Source organism: Henckelia pumila, chromosome 2, assembly GCF_033568475.1.
Source record: "Henckelia pumila isolate YLH828 chromosome 2, ASM3356847v2, whole genome shotgun sequence".
Classification (NCBI taxonomy): Eukaryota; Viridiplantae; Streptophyta; class Magnoliopsida; order Lamiales; family Gesneriaceae; genus Henckelia; species Henckelia pumila.
Window position 1 is genome coordinate 141,874,318 of NC_133121.1, and position 23,668 is coordinate 141,897,985.

At 33.7% G+C, this 23,668-nt stretch overlaps 3 protein-coding genes across 3 annotated transcripts; 1 reads left to right on the top strand and 2 right to left on the bottom strand.

Moving 5' to 3' along the window:
* Positions 1-7,658: 7,658 nt before the first annotated feature.
* Positions 7,659-8,399, bottom strand: LOC140878569 (uncharacterized). Its single transcript, XM_073282179.1, has one exon. It carries the CDS (start codon positions 8,397-8,399, stop codon positions 7,659-7,661), a length of 741 nt encoding a protein of 246 aa, XP_073138280.1.
* A 5,063-nt stretch (positions 8,400-13,462) lies between these two features.
* LOC140878570 (uncharacterized) lies at positions 13,463-14,227 on the bottom strand. The gene has a single exon (XM_073282180.1). It carries the CDS (start codon positions 14,225-14,227, stop codon positions 13,463-13,465), a length of 765 nt encoding a protein of 254 aa, XP_073138281.1.
* Positions 14,228-20,932: 6,705 nt separating this feature from the next.
* Positions 20,933-21,706, top strand: LOC140878571 (secreted RxLR effector protein 161-like). Its single transcript, XM_073282181.1, has one exon. The coding sequence runs from the start codon at positions 20,933-20,935 to the stop codon at positions 21,704-21,706; it is 774 nt and encodes a 257-aa protein (XP_073138282.1).
* The last annotated feature ends 1,962 nt before the right edge of the window (positions 21,707-23,668 follow it).

Genomic DNA, 23,668 nt, shown 5'->3' on the forward strand with positions numbered 1-23,668 from the left:
ACCAAACCCTAGGGGTGTTCATCGGTCGGTTCGATTTTAATTTTTCTAATTTCGGTTCAGTTTTTTGGTTTTTTGTTTATAAAAATGTAATCCGAAGTTAAACCGTTCTAATTCGGTTCGATTCGATTTGATTTTTGTAATATAATATACCGGTTTATCCGGTTCGATTTGGTCGGTTTGATCATTAATAATACATAACACAATAAAAGAAACATAAATTTCATCCAACATGTAATTTAAATACCCTAACACACAAATTAAAGTTATAGTCATATATTGAAGAATTAAAAAATAACAAATAATACAAGGACAAACATTCAACCGCAGTTTTATAATATTTTCAAGAAAACAAAATCAAATTTTGATTCGATTATTCTAATTTTGATACAAAATTAAAATTAATAATATACATACATTTTAAAATATTATATGTTTTTTAAACATGATTTTTTAGTAAAAATTTTAAAAATAAATTTTAAATGACTTACATAAACAACAATAACTATAAATTACATAAACAACAACAACAATTAATTAAATAAACAACAATCAACTAAAAATTATTCAAAATGATTATTCATTCACTAAATATCATTTCATAACATATATAATATAAACAAAAAAATATAAATAAAATTATTAATTTAATTCAATTTTGGTTTTTTCGATCGGTTCGGTTTTGACATATATAATCCAAAATCAAACCAAATAAACTTCAGTTTTAATATTTATATCCGAATTAGGGCTAATTGCATTAATCTCCCCTGTAAAAAGTCTAAGAAACATAAAACTCCCTAAGAAATATTAATAGACTAATGCATCCCTCAGTTTTTTAAAATGTAACACATTTCACCCCTATGTTATACAAACTCGGGCACATTTATACCCTCTTATAGGGTTTTTATGTTAATTTTTTTAAAACATAGAGTCTAACATGCTATTAATTTTACACAGGTTGTTTTATGTCTTTTAAACTTTTCACAAGGGGTGTGAATGCAATTAGCCCTACAAATTAAAAATACGATTTTTGATCGATTCGGTTCGGTCTTTGATTTTTTCGATTTGAATTTTCGATTTTTTCGGTTTTATCCGGAATATGAACACCCATACCAAACCCACAACACACCAAAACATTTTAGACGAAAAAAAAAAGGTTAAACACATATGAGATTGAACCGACTCATCCCCTTAATCGAATGGAAAAAAACCACACGATCTGAAAAAGTGATATTCTTCAATTCCACAGTAACCCTCGGCATGTGCATAATTTAATTGTATATTTTTAAATACTTATAAATTTATGGTTTTTATCGTAATTTTTTATATTAGAAGTGTTTATTATTTTAAAATATGTAAAAAATAACTTGAGTAATTTAAGATTTCGGGAAGTTGATAGATAATATAGTTACTAGTATTTTGGTACGCGATCTATATATTCAAATATATAAAAAATTTTGTTAAATAACAATAGTTTTGGTAGGCGATCGATATATTCAAATATATAAAAAAAGTTTTGTTAAATAACAATAGCATTTTTAATGCAGCTGTAATACAATAATTTCAAAATAATAAAAAAAAATCGGCTAATTGCGACGGTTATACAGTAACCGTGGCGACGATTTTGTTATAACCGTGGTAATTTGCGAAAGTTTTTTTTTTTTAATCACCGTGACAAAAATAAAGCCACGGTTTATGCGACACTTAGTTATAATATAACCGTGGCAATTAGTACGTTGTGGCATTTTTTTAATCAAATAAAATGGATTGATTTTGTAATCTGTTAGATCATGACGCTGTGCCTCAGATAATTTGATTATTTGAAGAAACAAACGATAGAAATGATATCTGTGACTTATTAATTTTGAGAATTGTAAAGTGTTAGATAAAAACAAGAAACACCAACATTAATATTATTCCGAGTGAACGTAACAAAATCATCGATCTAATTAATAATCATAATCGTAGATAATTACGAACATCGCTTTCTTCTCCAACAAGACAATTTTTCGGCTGGCGGATGAGCCTGCCGGGGCCTCCGTCGTAGCTCGGAAACCCGACGACCAAATCCTTGCAAAGAACCTCCAAAGTATGATCAGTAGACGTACGATTACACAACCCAATCGAAGAACTGAACCAGAAGTTGAATACAATGCTCCCATTCTTTGCAAACTCTCCACCGATCCCATCCACCACCCACCTATCCACCACATTCCCCTCGCCTGCGAATTTCGCTACCAGAGATGTCTCGTTTTTCGTCTCCTGGGAAAACGGCGGGAGCCCGCTCTGGAAAAGCAGCTCGTTCTTGTAGTAGACGGAAGTCACGATGTGTTCGTATCTCAGAGAACATACCAGGTTGGGATTCCGGGCGGTGATCTGGATTTGGGAGTCGATCAACACTACTCGGGATGATGTTCCGTTGGTGAAGCTGAAATTGGAGATGGAGAAGGAATCTACCCACAACAAGGGCAGACGTTCCCGGCGGTCGAACAACTTGTCGTAATACCTGAACCCGAAGATTACCCCGCAGATAACCAAGGCAAGTCCTGCCAAAATCCCTAAGAATTCGCATAAGTCGGCGGCGTCGCGCAGGTCGGGGAGGAGCCGGCGGCGATGGTTAGGGTTTGGTGGGTGATTGTAGTAGGAATCGGGAGAAGAAAAGGCGGCGGCGGCGGAGGAGCTTTGGTATTTGCTGCCATGTGCATTACGGCCATCCATTGGAATCAAATCTACGCCTATTTCTTTCTGTTTCCAATCCAATATCTCTTTGGGATCTTTATAGAATTTTCTTTTTTTTGTTTTTGTTTATCCAGTTCAATTTTATTTAGTTTTCAAATTTTGATTATTAATTCTGATCAGAAAATATTGTTGTGATATTAAAATCTGTTCACTTAAAAGACGTTGCGTAAGCAATTAGACCGTCGAAATATATATTTAAAAAATGTTGCAAAATCAAAATTTAAAAATTAATTGAAGAAAACCTTGATTTGTGGTTTTTTTTTAATGATAATTGATTATCTGATCGTATAACGATGCAATTTAATTTTTTTTTAAAAAATTATAGAGGATCGATATTGTTAATTGAGATTAGCGAGTTAAATAATGGAAATGGATATCATCCAAATTTCAACCCAACAAACCCTTCTTTCTTTACGTGAGGAAATATATATTAGAGTACTTGTCAAATATATATATATATATATATATATATATATATATATATATATATATATATATCATGCACCCTAGGGTGCAGGAAAACTGTGTGCGTGCAAAAAAAAAAACAAAAACCACTAAAACCCACTACCGGAAAAAACAAAAACCACTAAAACCCACTACCGGATTTTAGTGGTCGCACACAGTTTTCCTGCACCCTAGGGTGCAGGGGATCGGATATATATATATATATAATATATATATATATATATATATATATATATATATATATATATATTCAGCTATCAAACTAATGATGCTCAACTCTTCCCCAACCACTAAAACCCGGTACATGTTTTAGTAATGCGAAAAATTAAAAAAAAAACAACTAAAATCTGATACCGGATTTTAGTAATCGGGGACGAGGTGAGCAAGAATGGTTGGGCAGCTGAAAATTACTCATATATATATATATATATATATATATATATATATGTATAGTTTCGATCACATGAGCATGCAACTACGTGAACATAAGCTGATGTAGCATCTTGTGCATCTAATAAGTTATTGAAACGTCGCCCTTAAGGGGTGTCCAAGTTGGTGGAGTAGGTAAACTCTTGGTCAGAGGTCAGGAGTTCGATTCCTCCTACCAACACCTTCTTGGACTAGTCTGTCACACAGGGCTTGCCTAGTGTGGTTTACCTGGCTAACGTAGTTTGCAGACTATTGCGTTACTGCGAGGGTTACCCAGTGCGCACCGAAGGTAGCGGCTGCGGGTTCCCACGTCACAAAAAAAAGTAATTGTAACGTCAACAAATATATATATATAAACTGTAAAAAAACAAAAACCACTAAAACCCAGTACCGGATTTTAGTGGTCGCACACAGTTTTCCTGCACCCTAGGGTGCAGGGGATCGGAGCTATATATATATATATATATATATAGTTCTTTTATGGTGCCCAACATTATATGCCCACTTTATGCCCACCATGTACAATAGATGAGTTGACCGGTACAATAGATGAGTTGACTTGTACATGGTGGACATGAAGTGGGGATATAGTGTTGGGCATCATAAAAGAACTCTATATATATATATATATATATATATAGAGTTTTGATCTGACGCGCTGTGACGCCCGGGCCTGAAGAAGCAGGGAGTGATCGCCGGTGCCAAAAGGTTGCACGTACAATGAGCGGCTCCTGGTAGGCTTCTAGGCGGAGGGAGACATGAATGAACCGATCCCGTGCCGGAATGAGAGGGATTCTGAGACTGTGTAGGTATGGGACTACATGGTTGAGGAGGGCTTAAAAGATTTCATATGTACTATTCATATCAAGAAGGTGCATCTTTTTTTCGGGAGCTCATCACATAAGAACTCCAAAGTTAAGCGTGTTTGACTTGGGGCAATTATAGGATGGGTGGTCCCCTGGGAAGTTTTTCAGGGTGCGTGTGAATGAGGACATAAGCACGCTGAAAAGACCCGGTGGGGCGTTACAAATGGTATCAAAGCCGACCTCTCTTAGTACGGTATGGTTCGGGGACGAACCAAGCGGAAGCTGGTGGGCATGTGATGCCCGGGCCTGAAGAGGCAGAGAGTGATCGCCGGTGCCAAGAGGTTGCACGGACAATGAGCGGCTCCTGGTAGGCTTCTAGGCGGAGGGAGACATGAATGAACCGATCCCGTGTCGGAATGAGAGGGATTCTGAGACTGTGTAGGTATGAGACTATATGGTTGAGGAGTGCTTAAAAGATTTCATATGTACTATTCATATCAGGAAGATGTATCTTTTTTTCGGGAGCTCATCACATAAGAACTCCAAAGTTAAGCGTGCTTGACTTGGGGCAATTTTAGGATGGTTGACCCCCTGGAAAGTTTTCCAGGGTGCGTGTGAGTGAGGACATAAGCACGCTGAAAAGACCCGATGGGGCGTTACACGCGCCCTAGGGTGCGTGGAATTTCACATGCAACCGTGACCAAAACAATTTCGATTATCTTGAAATTTTCACGGTAGGATCGTCTCGAAAATGCAATTTAGTTTAATTTTTAATATGAAATAATGTCATTTGTGTTGCAAAATTTATTTAAATCATAATTTGTTTTCTTTATTAACTCATGTGTCATAACTTTTCAAAATTTGAAAACAAATAATGTTTTCAAAATTCTTTTGGATTAATTAAATTAAATTTTCATCGAGTTAAAAAAATTTAATTTTTGAAATTCTATACATTTATAATTTTTCTGAAAAATTTGAATAAAATATATTTAAATAAAAATTAGAATATAAATAACATTTTTTATTTTTAAAATTATTTTATTAGAATAAATATTGAATGTATTAATTAAATTATTAATATTATATGAACATAAAAGAATTAGCATGTAGAGAAAATATTTTTAATTATAGTAACTTTTGGGAAAAAATAAATGAAAGAAATAAAAAGAATGTTGTGAAATTTTATGAATTGACTCAAAAAAAAAAAAAAAAGAAGAAAAGAGAAGTTTTGCGAGTAAAATTCAAGAATATTTAATAGAGGTTTTATTGGATGCATATGTTATTTGTTACAAAAATTAATAAGAGTAAATAAGGCATATTAATTGTGTGCTCTCTTTAAAATGAATTGAAAAAATAGGTTGAAGTGTGATTAAAAAATTTGGAGTGTACATAACTCTCTCCATTTGGAAACTTAAAACTAAAATTTTTAAAATTAGGCGTAGACAATTTAACCTCACTAGAAAAAAATTTATGTGATAAACTCATTTCAACACGTGCTCCCGAAAAGAATCGAACTTGTGATAATTGAAACATAATCTTTTATGTTGAAAAACAAAAATTATTATGATAAATCATTGAGACTTGACGGTACTAAAATCTCATCTAAATTTAATTGCTAGATGTTTTTGTCAAATCATGTCTAAATTTAATCACATCCAAAACAAATCACATCTCAAATAAAACTCGATACGGATCATACCAATGCAAAAAATCATCTAATCATAATTAATCCTAGTCGTAAAGATAAAGGGTTAATTGCATAATTACGAACATCACCACCTTTACCCACCTGACAAGTTTTTGGTTTGCCGGTGAACCTGCCGGCGGCACCCTCTACGGCCAAATCCCTACACCACACCTTCAAAGTGTCAGCACGAGACGTATCGTTGTCCCACGCAATCGACGAGATGAGCCAGAAATCAAATCCAATACGCCCATTCGCTCCAATCTCTGAATGGATCCCATCCACAACCCATTTATCCACATCAATCATCCCATCACCCGCGAACTCGGCCACCAGAGATGTCTTGTGTTTCTTCTTCAGCGAAAACGGCGGCACGAAATATTATTTCACATATTTTATGCTTGTAGTAAATATTTTATTTTGTATGGGTATTATACCACTAATTAAAATAGACAATGGTTTTTGAATTCATTGTGAATATTAACTGTTGTGAAAAGGCAATTTAAGACAATGGTTATAAATTGTTGTTAAAAATAATATACGACAACGGTTTTAAAACGTGGTTGAATAATAAGCAAACGACAACGGATATAAGAAGTTGCATATGTGTTGTCGTACACCTACATAAGACATCATTTTTAAAATGTGGTTATTTCTCAACATACGACAACAGATATAAAGTGTTGCAAATTTGTTGTCGTATGCCAACATAGACAACGGTTTATAACTGTCGTAAAAGACAACTTAAGACAAGGGTTATAAACCGTGGTCAAAAAGTGTGTACGACAACAGATATTTAATGTTGCATATCCGTTGTCATATGTTGGAATCCACAACGGATATAAACCGTTTTCGTATGTTATACTTACGACAACACATAAAAGTACAACGGTTTTTTGACCCCTACGACAACGGATTATATCCGTTGTCGTTTCCGGTTTTTCTTGTAGTGAAATATCAAGATGGATTTGATTTATTTATAGTTATTTAAATAATATTGAAAAAACATTTAAATCCATAGATTTTAAATACTTTTATCCGAACACAACCTTAATTTATTGATATTTGAATTATTTATTCAAGCATTCATATTTACTAATTATTATCAATAACTATAACACTCTGTGCATTGCACAAATAAAATACTAGTTTATTCTCAAATCAAACTCGATATGGTCATACCAATGCAAAACAAGAAGGAATAATGAAACAAAAATGATCATCTAATCATAATTAATCATATTCGTAAAGATAATATACAATTTTCGAAAAAAAAATTATTATGATAAATCCATTGAGAGTTCACAATACTAGACGGTTTCATTCGTGAGACGGGTCAATTCTACCCATATTTACAATAATAAGTAATACTTTTGACATAAAATATATTACTTTTTAATGGATAACTCATAGATTCGTTTCAAAAAATAAATTATTTTTTAATAGATAATTCATATAAAAGACTCGTCTAATAATAGTTTTTGTCCTAAAATCTTATCTAAATTTAATCACATCCAAAAACAAATTTAAAAAATAATCTAATCATAGTAATCGGAAAGATAATTACGAGAATCACTACCTTCCCCCACCTGGCAAGTTTTGGGTTTGCCGGTGAGCCTTCCGGCGGCGCTTCCGTTGGTGGGAATATCGACGGCCAAATCCCTGCACCACACCTTCAAAGTGTCAGCAGTAGACGTATCGTTGGCCCACGCAATCGACGAGATGAACCAGAAATCAAATCCAACACGCCCATTGGCTCCGATCTCTGCATGGATCCCATCCGCAACCCATTTATCCACAGCAATCATCCCATCACCCGCGAACTCGGCCACCAGAGATGTCTTGTGTTTCTTCTTCAGCGAAAACGGCGGCACGAAAGCATGGGAAAGCTGCTGGTGTTTGTAACAGATTGAAGTTACGATGTGATCGTAGTCCAGAGAATATGCGTAGTTGGGATTCCGAGCGGTTAGCTTGACTTGAGCGATCATGGACACGTGGGATCCGTTGGTGATGGTGAAATTTGAGAGGGAGAACGAATCTAACCGGAAATCGGGTCGCTTTTCCTCGAAATAATCCAACACGAAGAAGAAGAGCGCAATAAAGGCAAACGAGAATAATATTGCCGCCACGAGTAATACATACACCCATATGGTGGGCTTGCCCCGGTCGGAATCGTCGGGGAGGGGTGGGTGGTGATTGTACAAGGAATTAGGGAGAGGAAAGACCGCGGCGGCGGAGCTCCGGTGGTCGGTCACAGGTCCGTTGCGAAAACCCTCCATCGATCGGAATAATAATAATAATAATAACGCGGACACGGAGATCTTTCAGTTTGCAAGCGAAATCTTCTGCTGGGGTTTTCAATGCATACCGATATTACTGTTTATATTTCATACTTGACTATGTATTTATTAATTGCAAATCTCTTTTCATTCTATCTACTACCGGATCATTTCAATTTCAAAAATTGGATTATATCATTTAGTTTTTAAAAATTGATAAATTTTATTTTAAAATAAACCAAAGAGCATTTATTTAGTTATACGAATGCTTATACATGCAACGAGTGGATAGAAAATTTAAATACATGTAAAAATGCATGAAAGTACGTACTCTTTGATCAGCTTCACATGAGATGAACTCATATATCAATTTTGTGACACATATATCTTATTGATTCACCGGTAAAAAAATATTATTTTTACATCAAAATTATTGCATCTTATTATAAATATGACTGAGCAAGATTGACTCGTTTCATCTATGGAAAATTATTATTTTATTATTTTTTTCTAAATTATTAATTTAATTTCCCTAAACTAATGTTATTATTGATTGACCAATAAAATAGGGAACTCGATTTGCTGCGAAATTTAAGATTATTTCTACATATATTATTTCAATAATTATTGCATATTTTGATAACTTGAACTAATTTTTAGAGTTGCAAATACAAATTTGTAGGCTGGAAAAAATTTGAAGATTTCAAGTCCTAGTCGGAATGTGACTTTAGGGGTTAGAAAATCGAACTTTTCGGAGTTGAAAAGTAATAAGTTTGTATCTTTTCATTGCCTACGATCTATCAGTTTAGGGCTCATAACAACAAATTTTTATACACCAAAAACCGCTTGATTCGTGGGTGCGATAATGAGGGATCGATGAATAATATAATGATAACAAATCAATATATTAGGATAATATAATGATGCATTAATTAATTTTTTGTATAAATTCAGTCAAATATCGGACAAAAAAATATGAGATCCATTAATGTCTTATTGTTAGTATATCAAATATATGAGTTTTAGTATTTGACAAAAAGTACTTCAGACATCAACTTGATATATAAACAATTGGAAGCAAAATCAGAAGTAGAAGAGAAAGCAGATCAAAATAAGTAAGAAGAAGAGCAGAAAAAGTGCAGAAGCAGAAGCAGAAGAGCATATCAGCAAATGCTCTTCATGAACTAGTTAAAGCTATTAACCAAAGGTTTCTAGTAAACAGATAAGACTCAGATCTACGCAACCAAAGTGTACCTTCTTACAGTGAACTAAAAGACAAGAAAACAGCTAGTTACCAACCGACTGGAGGTATATATCTAATTTCTTATTTTTTTGGTATTTATTTCAAAATTTCATAATATTTATATTAGGGATTTTCGATTTATTAAGTTGAATTATTGAATATTTGGGTCTTGGAATGCCTAAGAATTAATATATAATAGTTCTGAAAATTATTGGCGTTTTTCAAAAAAAATTGAATATTAATTTGGGCATTTTCGACCTTAGGATTATATATTTGAATTGTTTATTTGGAAGTTGATATATATGTTAGAATTGATGGAAATGATAATTGCCACAGGTTTGAAATAAACCAGAAATACACCGAGATTCGTAAGAATTATTGTGGTAATTTATTTGATTGTGAGGTACGTATAAAATCGGCATTTTATTTGCTTATATGCATGGGAAGACTTATAACGTCATGTAATCATGTTAAATGTAAGTGGTTTGTTACTTGCGAATTTATAATGCGTATAACATCATGTAATCGTGTTAAGTGGTTGTTACTTGCTTGTATGTCTTGGATGATTTTTATGTACATTCATGCATAATTCTGAGATTATGTGCTGAGTTGAGTAATTATCCCTAGTTACTCTTTTTAAATAAATAATATATTTTCTTTATAAATAAATTAAAAATGGATATTCGTCAACTAGACATATTAATCTAATGACTTAGCATGTTGAGCCTTGACTCCTTTGACGGCTATTCATGTTGACCTATTGAGCTTAATTGAGTCATCATAGGGACGAGTGGTATAGGATTAGCCACATTCCCAGATGACAGCTTGGGACGAGCGGCCTTGCAAACCGAATTCCCAAAGCTATGTGCATGGACGGGCGGCGATTTGATGATGCATTCCTGGCACTGGTGGCCACTGTTGATGATGTTATTCGTTGGTACTCCACGTGGTATCCGTTATTTCATTGTTACCATTTCACTCATTGCATATCATTGCATTGCATTGTGCTTGGTATTATTACATGTCAATTGTTTTTGCTGTAATTTATTTGATTTTGCGTACTGGGGTTTGACCTCTGTCCCTTGGGGGCTGCTGTGGTTGTTTTTACCATGGCAGGTTCTACAAGTGGTCCAAGTGTAATTGGCAGAGCTTTTGCTAGCGGAGCCCAGTGAGTGGTATCGAGTTGTTGTCATTGTGTCCCAGATATTATGATATTATTTTGGAATCATTCTATTTGCCGGGGAGATGCCCCGTGTAAATGTATTGATATTTATACATTGTTTGGGATTGTTGTTTATGTGTTTAAGCCTTGTCGGCTTGATTGTGTTTTAGTCCTGGCCAGTGCGGCTGTAGAATTTGTGTTTTTTAAATGTGACTCTATTTTCGAGTATAACAGATTGTTGTGTTGTTTGGATTTTTCGGGATGTCCTATTTACGAGGAGTTCATGCCGAAAATTTTGTAGGCTCCAAAAGGAAAATTTTTACTTGTTCTCGTTGTTTACATTAATTAATCCTGGTTGTTTGGTCATTAAACATTAATCAGGAGCACGGGCCCTCACATCCTTTGAGCTAGCTTTTGGGGTGAATTAAGTTTAAGTCTCATTTTTTAACATGGTATCGGAGCTCGGGTTCAACCATTATGTGCTGAAATACCCATAGTTGGGTCACCCGTTAATGTCTCAATATTCCAGTTGTTTCATTCTTGGGCGTGAAAGAGGTGTGGGTGTGTTAAGTTTGTCCAATCGGTTGGGTAAATAGCATTGAAGTTTAATATATGGACAAAGACAAATCTCTCCTCTTGAGCTAACTTTTAAAATGAGTTAAGTCCAAATCTCATTTAACATATACTATCATTTTCAATGACGTTGATGTCCAGTCTTTCTAAGAACTAAGACAATAGTATGTATTCCACCATGTTGATGTCCAGCTCAACCTAAATGAAAGAAAAAAGGAAAGAAAAAAAACTGTTCAATTGTCGCAATTCGTGGAATACCTATATCGAGAACAAAAGATCAATTTACCTTTGTAGCGTGGCGTCTTCATTATTTTATGGTGGCAAATTTTTTTATTTTTTTTAAAAATAAAAATCTGATTAGTTTTCCGTGTAGATTCTGGAATGGTTGATTGATTTATCAATCATGGGGTAAAGATCGGTTTGTGAGATGGCACGACAGTTTTTCTCCTTATTTCTAAATTTTTTACCCTTTCTTTTGTCTCTAATCGTGTGAAATGTAAGTTTACTCAAAGGGTTATATTTGTGAATAGAATTTGGTGTGACGATTACAAAGCAATTTGTATATGAGTCTTATCTTTAATAAATAAAAATAGATTAAATTAATTATAATAAATTTGATATTGGAATGATGAACTATAACACTAAAAGGTCTCAAATTTAATAACATAGTATAGATAATATAAATATTTTTTTTTGAAGGATTGTTATATTATTAGTTTAACATTTTACTAGATGGTGACTGGAATTGGATTAATGTTTGTTATTTACTTCTTTTTTTTTCTTTTCTTGATGTATTTTTATTGTTCCATTTTTTTAAATTTTACTAAATTTTTATTATATTTTTGTACTTCTATAAAGAGCGAAATTATTACATTGACTATTTATATAGAATATTCAAATTCCAAACAAATTATATTGTTTAATTGCAAATTACATGGGAAAAAACTGTGAACCGGATTGTTTTTGGGTTTTGTGTATAGTTATATTTTAACATTTAATATATTATCATCAAATTTGTTATTACTATTGAAAATATAACTAATCCATTAAACTAAAACAATAAGAAGTAATTTAAAATATTTAAACATTTTTTAATAAATCGATTATGCTTTCTTCTTCTTTTTAAATTTGTAAAATGCACGAATATGTAAAATATTTCTTTTATTCGTGAAAATATAATAAGGAAAGAATTACTGAATTAACTAGAATTTTTTAGACTAGTGTTATGATCTAATTAGTGTAGCATATAATGGTCCACAAAACGAAGTAGATGAAAAATTCAACAATCTTCTACGTTACATTATACGTTATATATATTTCTCGCTTGTTAAGTTTGTATTAGATGATAGTTTTCTTTTAAAATATAAATTAAAACACACGTCAATAAGTGATAGTGATTGATATAACATGAAATGCTACATCAGTTTATCACATAAGAATTTTCCTGTTGAGGATTCGAAACTAGGGCTGTAAACGAGCCGAGCCAACTCGCGAACATTTCGAGCCGGCTCGAAAAAATATTCGATTCGGATTCGAATTTTTTGAACTCTAGTCGAACTCGAACTATTATACGAGCCGAACTCAAGTCTAAAAAATTTTGTTCGAAAATTCGCGAGCCGGCTCGCGAACTTTTATATAATAATATTATATTATATTTAGATAATATTATATAAATATTATATAATATATTTGAATCGAGCTCGAACTCAAACTCTCTACCGAATCGAACTCGAGTCGAAAGTAAAAAAAATTTCGAGCTTCGAGCCGAACTTCGAATATCTCAATTCGAACTCGAGCTCGAACACGAATACTAAAATTTTGCTATAGTTCGGTTCGTTTACAGCCATATCCGAAACCATGTCAATTAAGTGATCTGATCGATAAACATTCCATGCATAGTCGGAAAACGTAAAACTAGAAGTTTTAGAATTAAGCATTGACAAATCCATTGAGACTTTCACTCTAAGGTAGTCAGATCGATGTCTTTTAAAGTTAATTGCTAGATATTTTTGTCAAATCATATCTAAATTTAATCACATCCAAAAACAAATTTATAAAATTTTAAAAACAATGAAGAGGGAAACGTCACACAACAAAATCATGATCAACTAAATAATCATAATCATAATCATAATCATCGGAAAGAGCATCACGACTTTTCCTCACCTGGCAAGTTTTTGGTTTGGCGGTGAGCCGGCCGGCGGCGCTTCCGTTGGTTGGAATGTCGACCGCCAAATCCCTGCACAACACCTTCAAAGTGTCAGCACGAGACGTATCGTTGTCCCACGCAATGGACGAAATGAGCCAGAAATCAAATCCAACACGCCCATTATTCGCTTCAATCTCTGAATGGATCCCATCCACAACCCATTTATCCACAGCAATTATCCCATCACCCGAGAACTCGGCCACCAGAGATGTCTTGTGTTTCTTCTCCTGCGAAAACGGCGGCACGAAAGCCTGGGAAAGCTGCTGGTGTTTGTAACAGATTGAAGTGACGATGTGATCGTAGTCCAGAGAATATGCGTAGTTGGGATTCCGACCGGTTAGCTTGACTTGAGCGATCATGGACACGTGGGATCCGTTGGTGATGGTGAAATTTGAGAGGGAGAACGAATCTAACCGGAAATCGGGTCGCCTTTTCTCGTAATAAAACAACGCGAAGAAGAGCGCAACCAAGGCAATCAAGAATAAGGGTAAGATATACTTGCGTCTGGTGGAGCCGTCGGGGAGGGGTACTGGGCGGTGATGGTAAGGGTTGGGCTGATAATTGTACAAGGAATTAGGAAGAGGATAGGCGGCGGAGGCGGAGCTCCGGTAGTCGGTCACAGGTCCGTTGCGGCCCTCCATCGATCGGAATTATAATAATTATATGCACGGAGATTTTTCAGTTAGCAAAGCGAAATCTACTGCTGCATGCAGTTTTCAATACGTACCGATATTCGATTCCAATTCTAGGTCTCTTTTATTTATAATAAATAATAATACTCAATTTATTAATTGAAATTATTGTAACTCTAGGACTCTTTTATTTTTTATTATTATTATTTTTTTTTGAAACTCTCTAGGACTCTTTTATTGATAATAAATAAATAAATAAATCACAAGCGTTTCCTCAAAAATTTAAATTATTGAATTGGTCGTGGTATTTACATAAATAATCATAAAATCCTTAAAAATGTTATAATATTATGGATGTCAAGATAATCAAAGATTGAGTTATCATAGAGTTATATTCAAATCTCAAAGAGATGATATAGAATCGTGATCATATCAATTTATTTGATCTTATCTCCAGTTTCTTGTACCTATAAATAGATTACTCATGTAACACATTCAATATATTAAATTTACTTGTTTTCTTTGCATATTCTTTGGTTAGTTTCTCTTTTATTTTATAACACGTTATCAGCACGATTTGCTATCACTTTTAACAAAAAATCACCGTGAAAAGTAGACGCATCTCATCGTTCACTTCGTGAATTTTTAATGCTTGCTTTTTTCATTCGCGACACGTGACTAGTTCATCATCTTCTTTTTATTTGTTAAACTGCATATGTTAACTTACGTGGATGTCTTCCATTAATTTATGTTTTCTTTGTTTTGTTAAATTCATTGAATTAAAAGCATGGCTACTTGATTATACATCATTATCAGATTTTAGCATTTTGATTGGTGATTTGATTTATTAAATCTACGCATACGCATGAGCATAACATATATATGAATACAACTCATATTATTTTGTCTGTTTTATTAAATTATGTCTATTTCATGAATTATCATCTTAAATACATGTTCGAATTTATTTTATCATTTATTGATGAATATTATATGATTCTTAATTTTTTTTTAGATTTCATCATGTCGAATATCTCAAAGCTTGAATTTGTCGCTCTTGATATCTCCGGCAAGAATTATCTCTCTTGGATACTAGATGCTGAAATACATCTAGATGCTATGGGTATTGGAAATACAATCAAAGATGAAAATAATGAATCACCGCAAAACCGTGCAAAGGCTATGATATTCCTTTGTCACCATCTTCATGATATGGTTTGAAAATTGAGTATTTGGCGATAAAAGATCCTTTTGATCTGTGGAATAATTTGAAAGAGAGATATAGTCATCAAAAGACGGTGATTCTCCCAAAAGCAGGCTATGATTGGATGCATTTGCGCTTACAAGATTTTAAGTCTGTAAGTGAATATAATTCTGCATTATTTCGCATCAGTTCACAATTGAAATTGTGTGGAGAAAAAATAACTGATGATAATTTATTGGAAAAAACATATTCCACGTTTCATGCCTCTAATATTCTCCTGCAACAGCAGTATAGATAGAAAGACTTCAAAAAATATTCTGAATTGATTTCATGTTTGCTTGTGGCTGAGCAAAATAATGAATTATTGATGAAAAATCATGAAATTCGTCCCACTGGAGCCAACCCATTCCCTGAAGTGAATGTGGCGATGCATGATGAAAAAAGAATACAAAATAAGACCGAATTTGGTCGTGGTAGTGGTCATGGTCATGGACGTGGCCGTGGCCGTGGCCGTGAGCACCATCGAGGACGCTTTCATCCGTATAATCGTGGGCATGAAGAGCCACGTGACTATAGTCATAGCAATCAAAAGAATACAAATTATCAAAAATGGGGTAATGGTCAAGCAAAGAAAGTTGAAATTGGTCAAAATAATATGCCAAAGAAATCAGAAAATGAGTGCTATAGATGTGGAATAAAAGGGCATTGGTATCAAAATTGTCGTACGCCCAAACACCTTGTTGATCTCTACCAAGCATCAAAAGAAAAGGCCGGGGTGACATTTGCCGATCCCGCATATGAATTTCCCTCATCCTCCACGTGTATGCCTTTACTTTTTTCTTTCTCGGGCCTCGGTTCTGGCTCTCCTTCCCCTTCTACTTCTTTTTCTTTTTCCTTCCTTTGGCCCTCCTTTTCTCCTTGTTGTATCGCCATGATTCTTTGTAGAGCCGCGTCTACCATAGCGTCCACTTGCTCCTGGATTGCAGCCACTGCTCGACGAGAGCTTTTAGGATCATCGATGATGGTCATATCTACGCCTTAGACTTAAGTTTCCCACAGACGGCGCCAATGATGTGATTATCACAAAATGACTACCCGGGGATGGGTAAATTCCCGAGCGGAAAAAGGTAAGTGAAGATACACAATATATGAATATCTTGTCCATTTTGAGACGAAGTTCTACCTCCCCTTCTTTTGCCCCCCAGAATGGGCTTTTATACTCGCCCACCCGGGTCCTCAATGATTACTGGGTATGGCCTTACTGACAACTTTTAGGGTGATAAGATGGTTATCACGTGTGATTTAGACCACCATAATTTCCGGACAGAGCCCATTCCTTTGGCTCGTGTTTAGTAATGATTGGATTTGTGATTTGACCCTGACATACTTCAAATAAACGTGGCCGTTTCCTGGCCCTAAAAATAGAAAGGCCGGGGCCCCACTGGTGTTCCTTTCCTTTCCTAATTTCCGAAGGCTTACTCTGGGAGGTTCTAGCTCCCAGGCCCCTTTCGATCTCCTGTATCGGTCCGGATGCTAAGACCTCTCAGGTTAAGCCTTTCTTGCAGATCCCAGGTTACTGCCCCCCAGTCCCAGGTTCTTTAACATGTCGTAGTTACACCATCTTTCCGGGTCCAATCCACCCGGGGTATCGTCATCCCGGGTATGTGATATCATCACACTTCCTAAAGATAGTTGGGCTAGGACCTGCTCCGTTGTCCCGAGAGGCTAATACCATCTTTCCGGGTCCAATCCTACCCGGGGTAACGTCATCCCGGGTATGTGATATCATCACACTTCCTAAAGATAGTCGGGCTAGGACCTGCTCCGCTGTCCCGAGAGGCTAATACCATCTTTTCGGGTCCAATCCACCCAGGGTATCGTCATCCCGGGTATGTGATATCATTAATATCTTGTAATCTTTTCCTATAAATAGGGGTGATTGAGTTCAATAAAATTTGCACCTGAGTATTGACTCATATGAATTCTCTCTTCTCTCATGAATTCTCTATAATCATCTCTCTATTTCTATGATGATTTATAACATAATAGAGGTTTTATTGGATGCATATATTATGCTACAAAAATTAATAAGAGTAATAAGGCATATTAATTGTGTGGTCTCTTTAAAATGAATTGAAAAGATAGGTTGAAGTGTGATTAAAAAATTTGGAGTGTACATAATCTCTCCATTTGGAAACTTAAAACTAATATTTTTAAAATTACACGTTGACAATTTAACCTCACTAAAAAAAAATTTATGTGATAAACTCATTTCAACACGTGCTATTGAAAAAAATAAAAAATGGGGTAATGGCCAAGCAAAGAAAGTTGAAATTGGTCAAAATAATATGCCAAAGAAATCAGAAAATGAGTGCTATAGATGTGGAATAAAAGGGCATTGGTATCAAAATTGTCGTACGCCCAAACACCTTGTTGATCTCTACCAAGCATCAAAAGAAAAGGCAAGAGATATAGAGACTAATTTTATTTATCAAGGTGAAGATTTAAGCCAAGTCCCATCCTTCTCAGCACCTTTCGATGTCTCTGATTTCTTTGAAGACCCAGATGGGAGAATTGATCATTTGATTGGAGATGGCAACGTGCAGAATTATTAAATATTTTATCTATCGTTTAGTTATATGTTTGGATTTATTTAAGTGGAATGTTTTTGAGTTATTTTTATTTAACAATATTAAGTTGGTTTAATTGTTTTTATTATGAATAAAAGTTATTTATTTCATATTGTCTTTATTATGAATATTTTTTTTCTTATTAATTTTATTATTTTGAATAGAATATGGACTTTGGACATGAAGTCAATGATGGAGATTTATGTCTTGTTGATAGTGCGACAATGCATTCTATATTTAAGAAGGATAAATATTTCTCATATTTGCAAATGAGAAAAAGTAATGTCAACACAATTTGTGGTAGTACAAGCATTATTGAAGGCTCCGGAAGAGCAAATATTATATTACATGGAGGGACACATTTTGTTATCAATAATGCATTATTCTCTCCTAAGTCTCAAAAGAATTTATTGAGCTTTCAAGATATCCGACGGAATGGATATCATGTTGAGACTGTAAACCAAGAAGGAAAAGAATATCTTTTTATAACGAAAGAAATGTCGGGAAAGAAATACATTGTTAAAAAATTACCGACATTTACTTCTGGCTTATACTACACAAAAATAAATGTAGTAGAGATCAATGTCACAGTTGACCAAAAAGTCATTGATATGAATACGTTTATGTCTTGGCATAACCGTTTGGGACATCCTGGTTCTACAATTATGCGAAAAATTATAGAAAATTCACATGGACATCAATTAAAGAACAAGAAGGTTCTAAATTTTAAAGAATTCTTATGTGATGCATGTTCTCAAGGCAAATTAATTATTAGGCCTTCACCGACTAAAGTTGGTATTGAATCACCTACATTTTTGAAAATAATACAAGGTGATATTTGTGGACCAATTCACTCATCATGTGGACCATTTAGATATTTTATGGTTTTGATTGATGCATCAACAAGATGGTCACATGTATGTTTACTATCATCTCGCAACTTAGCGTTTGCTAGATTATTGGCTCAAATAATTCGATTAAGAGCACAATTCCCAGAATATCCTATTAAGAGGATTCGTCTTGATAATGCCGGTGAATTCACATCCCAAACTTTTAATGACTATTGCATGTCAATTGGGATAATTGTTGAACATTTTGTTGCTCATGTTCATACACAAAATGGTCTCGCTGAGTCATTGGTTAAACGTCTACAATTAATAGCTAGACCATTAATGATGAGAACAAAACTCCCAACGTCAATTTGGGGACATGCTATTTTGCATGCAGCAACACTTATACGCATCAGACCAACTAGTTATCATGAATTCTCCCCTTTACAATTAGTTTTTGGCCAAGAGCCTAATATTTCTCATATAAGAATTTTTGGGTGTGCGGTGTATGTTCCAATTAGTCCACCACAACGCACTAAAATGGGTCCTCAAAGGAGGTTGAGAATATATGTTGGATATGATTCTCCCTCGATTATCAAATATTTAGAGCCCATAACGGGAGATATTTTCACGGCACGATTTGCCGATTGTCATTTTGATGAAACAAAATTTCCAACATTAGGGGGAGAAAATATGAGATCACCAAGTGAATTAACTTGGAATGCATCACTACATCAATTTGATCATCGGGCAAGTGAATGTGAACTTGAAGTTCAAAGAATAGTCCACTTGAAAAATATTGCAAATAAATTACCTTAGTGATGTGAAAAGGGTGACCAAGTCATACTTACCGGCTGCTAATGCTCCAGCACATATTGATGTTCCCAAAGAAACATCAAATGATGAGTTAATTGCTCGACTCAAGCGTGGTAGATCAATTGGGTCCAAAGACAAAAATCCACGAAAAAGAAAAGGAGCAAATAATATGAATCAACATATTGATATATCTGATTCATTGATTGATAACTCTGAAAAAGTTGATCATCAAATCCCCAATTAAGTTCAAGTACTTGACAATGAAGAGATCTCGATAAATTATGTCAAAACGGGGAAACGATTAAATCGAGCAAAAATTATTGTCGACAATAAGTTTGCATATGCCATGGCATTTGATGTTGTTAATGAAGATGATGATCTAGATCCTAAATCTGTTACTGAATGTCGTAATAGACATGATTGGCCAAATTGGAAAAAGGCAATACAAGAAGAGTTAAACTCACTAGCAAAACGTGAGGTTTTGGGACCTGTTGTCCAAACACCAAAAGAGGTAATTCCCGTGGGTTGTAAATGGGTTTTTGTACGAAAACGAAATGTTTTTGTACGAAAACGAAATGAGAAAAACGAAGTGACTAGAAATAAATCTCGATTAGTAGCACAAGGTTTTTCTCAAAGACCCGGCATTGATTATGAAGAGACGTACTCTCCTGTGATGGATGCAATTACATTTCGATATCTTCTTGGCATGGCCGCACAAGAAAGACTTGAAATGCGTCTTATGAATGTTGTTACTGCATACTTGTACGGAAAACTTGATAATGATATACATGAAAATCCCTGAATGATTTAAGATATCAGAAGCATTAGCTTCAAATTTTGCAAATGTTTGCTCCATTAAACTACAAAGATCCTTGTATGGACTAAAACAATCTGGGCGCATGTGGTACAAGAGATTTAGCGACTATTTGTTGAAAGAAGGCTACAAAAATGATCCAATTTGCCCATGTGTTTTTATTCAAAAGAATGGATCAAATTTTGTCATTATTGCTGTATATGTTGATGATTTAAATATCATTGGAAGTCCCGAAGAACTTGAAAAGACAGTTGATGTCTTGAAAAGGGAATTTGAGATGAAAGATTTAGGCAAAACAAAATTTTGTCTTGGTTTACAAATTGAACATCTACGGATGGAATTTTAGTCCATCAATCCACATATACAAAAAAAGTGTTGAAGCGATTTTATATGAATAAAGCCCATCCATTGAGTTCGCCCATGGTTGTTCGATCCCTTGATGTGGAAAAGGATATTTTTCGATCTCGTGATAAACAAGAAGAACTACTTGGTCCAGAAGTATCATATCTTAGTGCAATTGGTGCATTGATGTACCTTGCTAATAGCACCAGACCAGACATAGCATTTGCTGTAAATTTGTTGGCAAGATATAGTTCTTCTCCTACACGAAGGCATTGGAATGGAATTAAACATTTATTTAGATATCTTCAGGGCACTCGTAATATATTTTATTCTAATGCTTGTAATTTACAATTGATTGGTTATGCAGATGCTGGGTATCTATCTGATCCACATAAAGGAAAATCACAAACTGGGTACTTATTTACTTATGGTGGAACGGCTATATCCTGGAGATCTACGAAGCAAACCATGGTCGCTACCTCATCAAATCATGCAAAAATACTTGCAATCCATGAAGCTAGTCGAGAATGTGTCTGGTTGAGATCAAAGATTCATCGTATTAAAGAGGAATGCGGCTTGTCTTCTACTAAAAACATAGCGGCAATACTCTACGAAGACAATGCGGCATGTATTGCTCAACTGAAAGATGGATATATCAAAGGCGATAGGACAAAACATATATCTCCCAAGTTCTTTTTCACCCATGATTTGCAAAAGAAAGGTGATATTGAAGTTCAACAAATTTGCTCATGTGATAACCTGGCCGATTTTTTCAAAAAATCATTGCCCACATCAACTTTTGAGAAATTGGTGTACAAGATCGGAATGCGGCGACTTAGAGATTTCAAGTGATGTTCGCAACAGGGGGAGTTAATCCAAACTGCACTCTTTTTCCCTTGTTCATGATTTTTCCCAAGTGGTTTTTCATGACAAGGTTTTTAACGAGGCAGTTTAGCAATAACGAGGGATGTTGTACTCTTTTTCCTTCGCTGGGTTTTTATCCCATTGGGTTTTTTCTAGTAAGGTTTTAACGAGGCACATCCGTCGATTGACATCCAAGGGGGAGTGTTATAATATTATGGATGTCAAGATAATCAAAGATTGAGTTATCATAGAGTTATATTCAAATCTCAAAGAGATGATATAGAATCGTGATCATATCAATTTATTTGATCTTATCTCCAGTTTCTTGTACTTATAAATAGGTCACTCATGTAACACATTCAATATATTAAATTTACTTGTTTTCTTTGCATATTCTTTGGTTAGTTTTTCCTTTATTTTATAACAAAAAAAGGTTTTTGATGTTTCTAAAATATCCGCCCAGCTTATCAAATCAACATGATTGTAGTATATCAGGATTTAATAATAAATATCTTTCTATTCTATTTATTACATTATGTAATTTTATTTCAAAAATTGATTATATCATTTTAAATTAAAAAATTGATTTTAAAATAAACCAAAAAATATTTATTTCTATTTTTATTTTTTTAAAATCTTAAACAACTAGTGGCTAGCTAGTAAATATAAATACATGTAAAAATGCATGAAACTTTTTGGCCAGTTTCATCATTCTTTTTTTTTTTTTTATAATAGGGGTACCAGAATCATTATTCTCTTTACACAAAAACTCATTTGAGATGGTTTCACATTTTAATAGTAGCATATATTGTAAATGTGACGTGACAGTATTGATTCGCCTTATTTATAACATCATCTCATAAAAAACATACTATTATTGTTATTATATATTTAAAGAATAAAGGAAGATGGATTTAATTACATTAAAATTTTCTATAAATTGATAATGTTGAGATCCATATGATTTTATTAATTTAGAGAGATATCAATTAATTGATAAATTGATAATGTATTAATTTAAAACAAATTTTTTTATTTCTGCTAACATAAATTTAATCACATAAAATGTCCTGCTTCAGCAATGCTTGATAATTATTTGAATTAATATATAAAAATTTGATTATATATATATGTGTTTATATATATATATATATATATAATATTCATTGATTTTAATAATTAAATAATACAATTGTACTGATTAATCAAATTAAATTAAATACATAAACAGAAAAAACTACTAGAATTATATTTCATACAAAAACAAATAACAATAGAATCATACCTCACGTACCGGTTATTTTTATAAGTTTTATGAATTATTATTGATTTATAATATAGATGTACACGAAGGTTTTTTGAAAAATTATTATCTTATTAATTTATTGAAATTATTAATTTAGTGCATTGGCCCAAGTGAAGACCAAAAATATATTATTTTAAAGAAGTTATTATTTATCGATTTTTAAATTATAGAAGTTTTATTGTAATATATTATCAAGATAATGAGTGTGTTTGGTTGCGGAAGTCAATCGAAGAAAAGAAATTATTTTTTTAAAAAAATGATTTTTTTAAAAATTTAGTCGTTTGTTTATAGCAACCGTTTTTAAAAAAATACTTATGTAAGTGCAAATAAAAGCTTTTTTAAAAGCCAGAAATTTTGGTTTTTTAGCTTTTGCTTCTGTTTCTATTTTTTAAAAAAAATATTTTTTCAACATTTATCCAAACGTTAAGACCGATACTGCGTTTTTAAATAAAAGTACTTTGGTTGGACTTATTTAAGTGTTTTTTTAAGTCATTGACTTTTGTATCCAAACTAACCCAAAATTGACTTTGAAATAACTAGGATTCATGAGTTTTTTTTTTAACATAGAAACTAATGTGATAGTGTCTCACATGTCAATTTTGTAAAACGAATTTTCTAGTGAGTAACGACGAAAAAATATTACT

Bases quoted from the DNA above. Each gene is read 5' to 3' on its own strand.
- LOC140878571 (XM_073282181.1), top strand. From the start codon at position 20,933: ATGGTTGTTCGATCCCTTGATGTGGAAAAGGATATTTTTCGATCTCGT.
- LOC140878569 (XM_073282179.1), bottom strand. From the start codon at position 8,399: ATGGAGGGTTTTCGCAACGGACCTGTGACCGACCACCGGAGCTCCGCC.
- LOC140878570 (XM_073282180.1), bottom strand. From the start codon at position 14,227: ATGGAGGGCCGCAACGGACCTGTGACCGACTACCGGAGCTCCGCCTCC.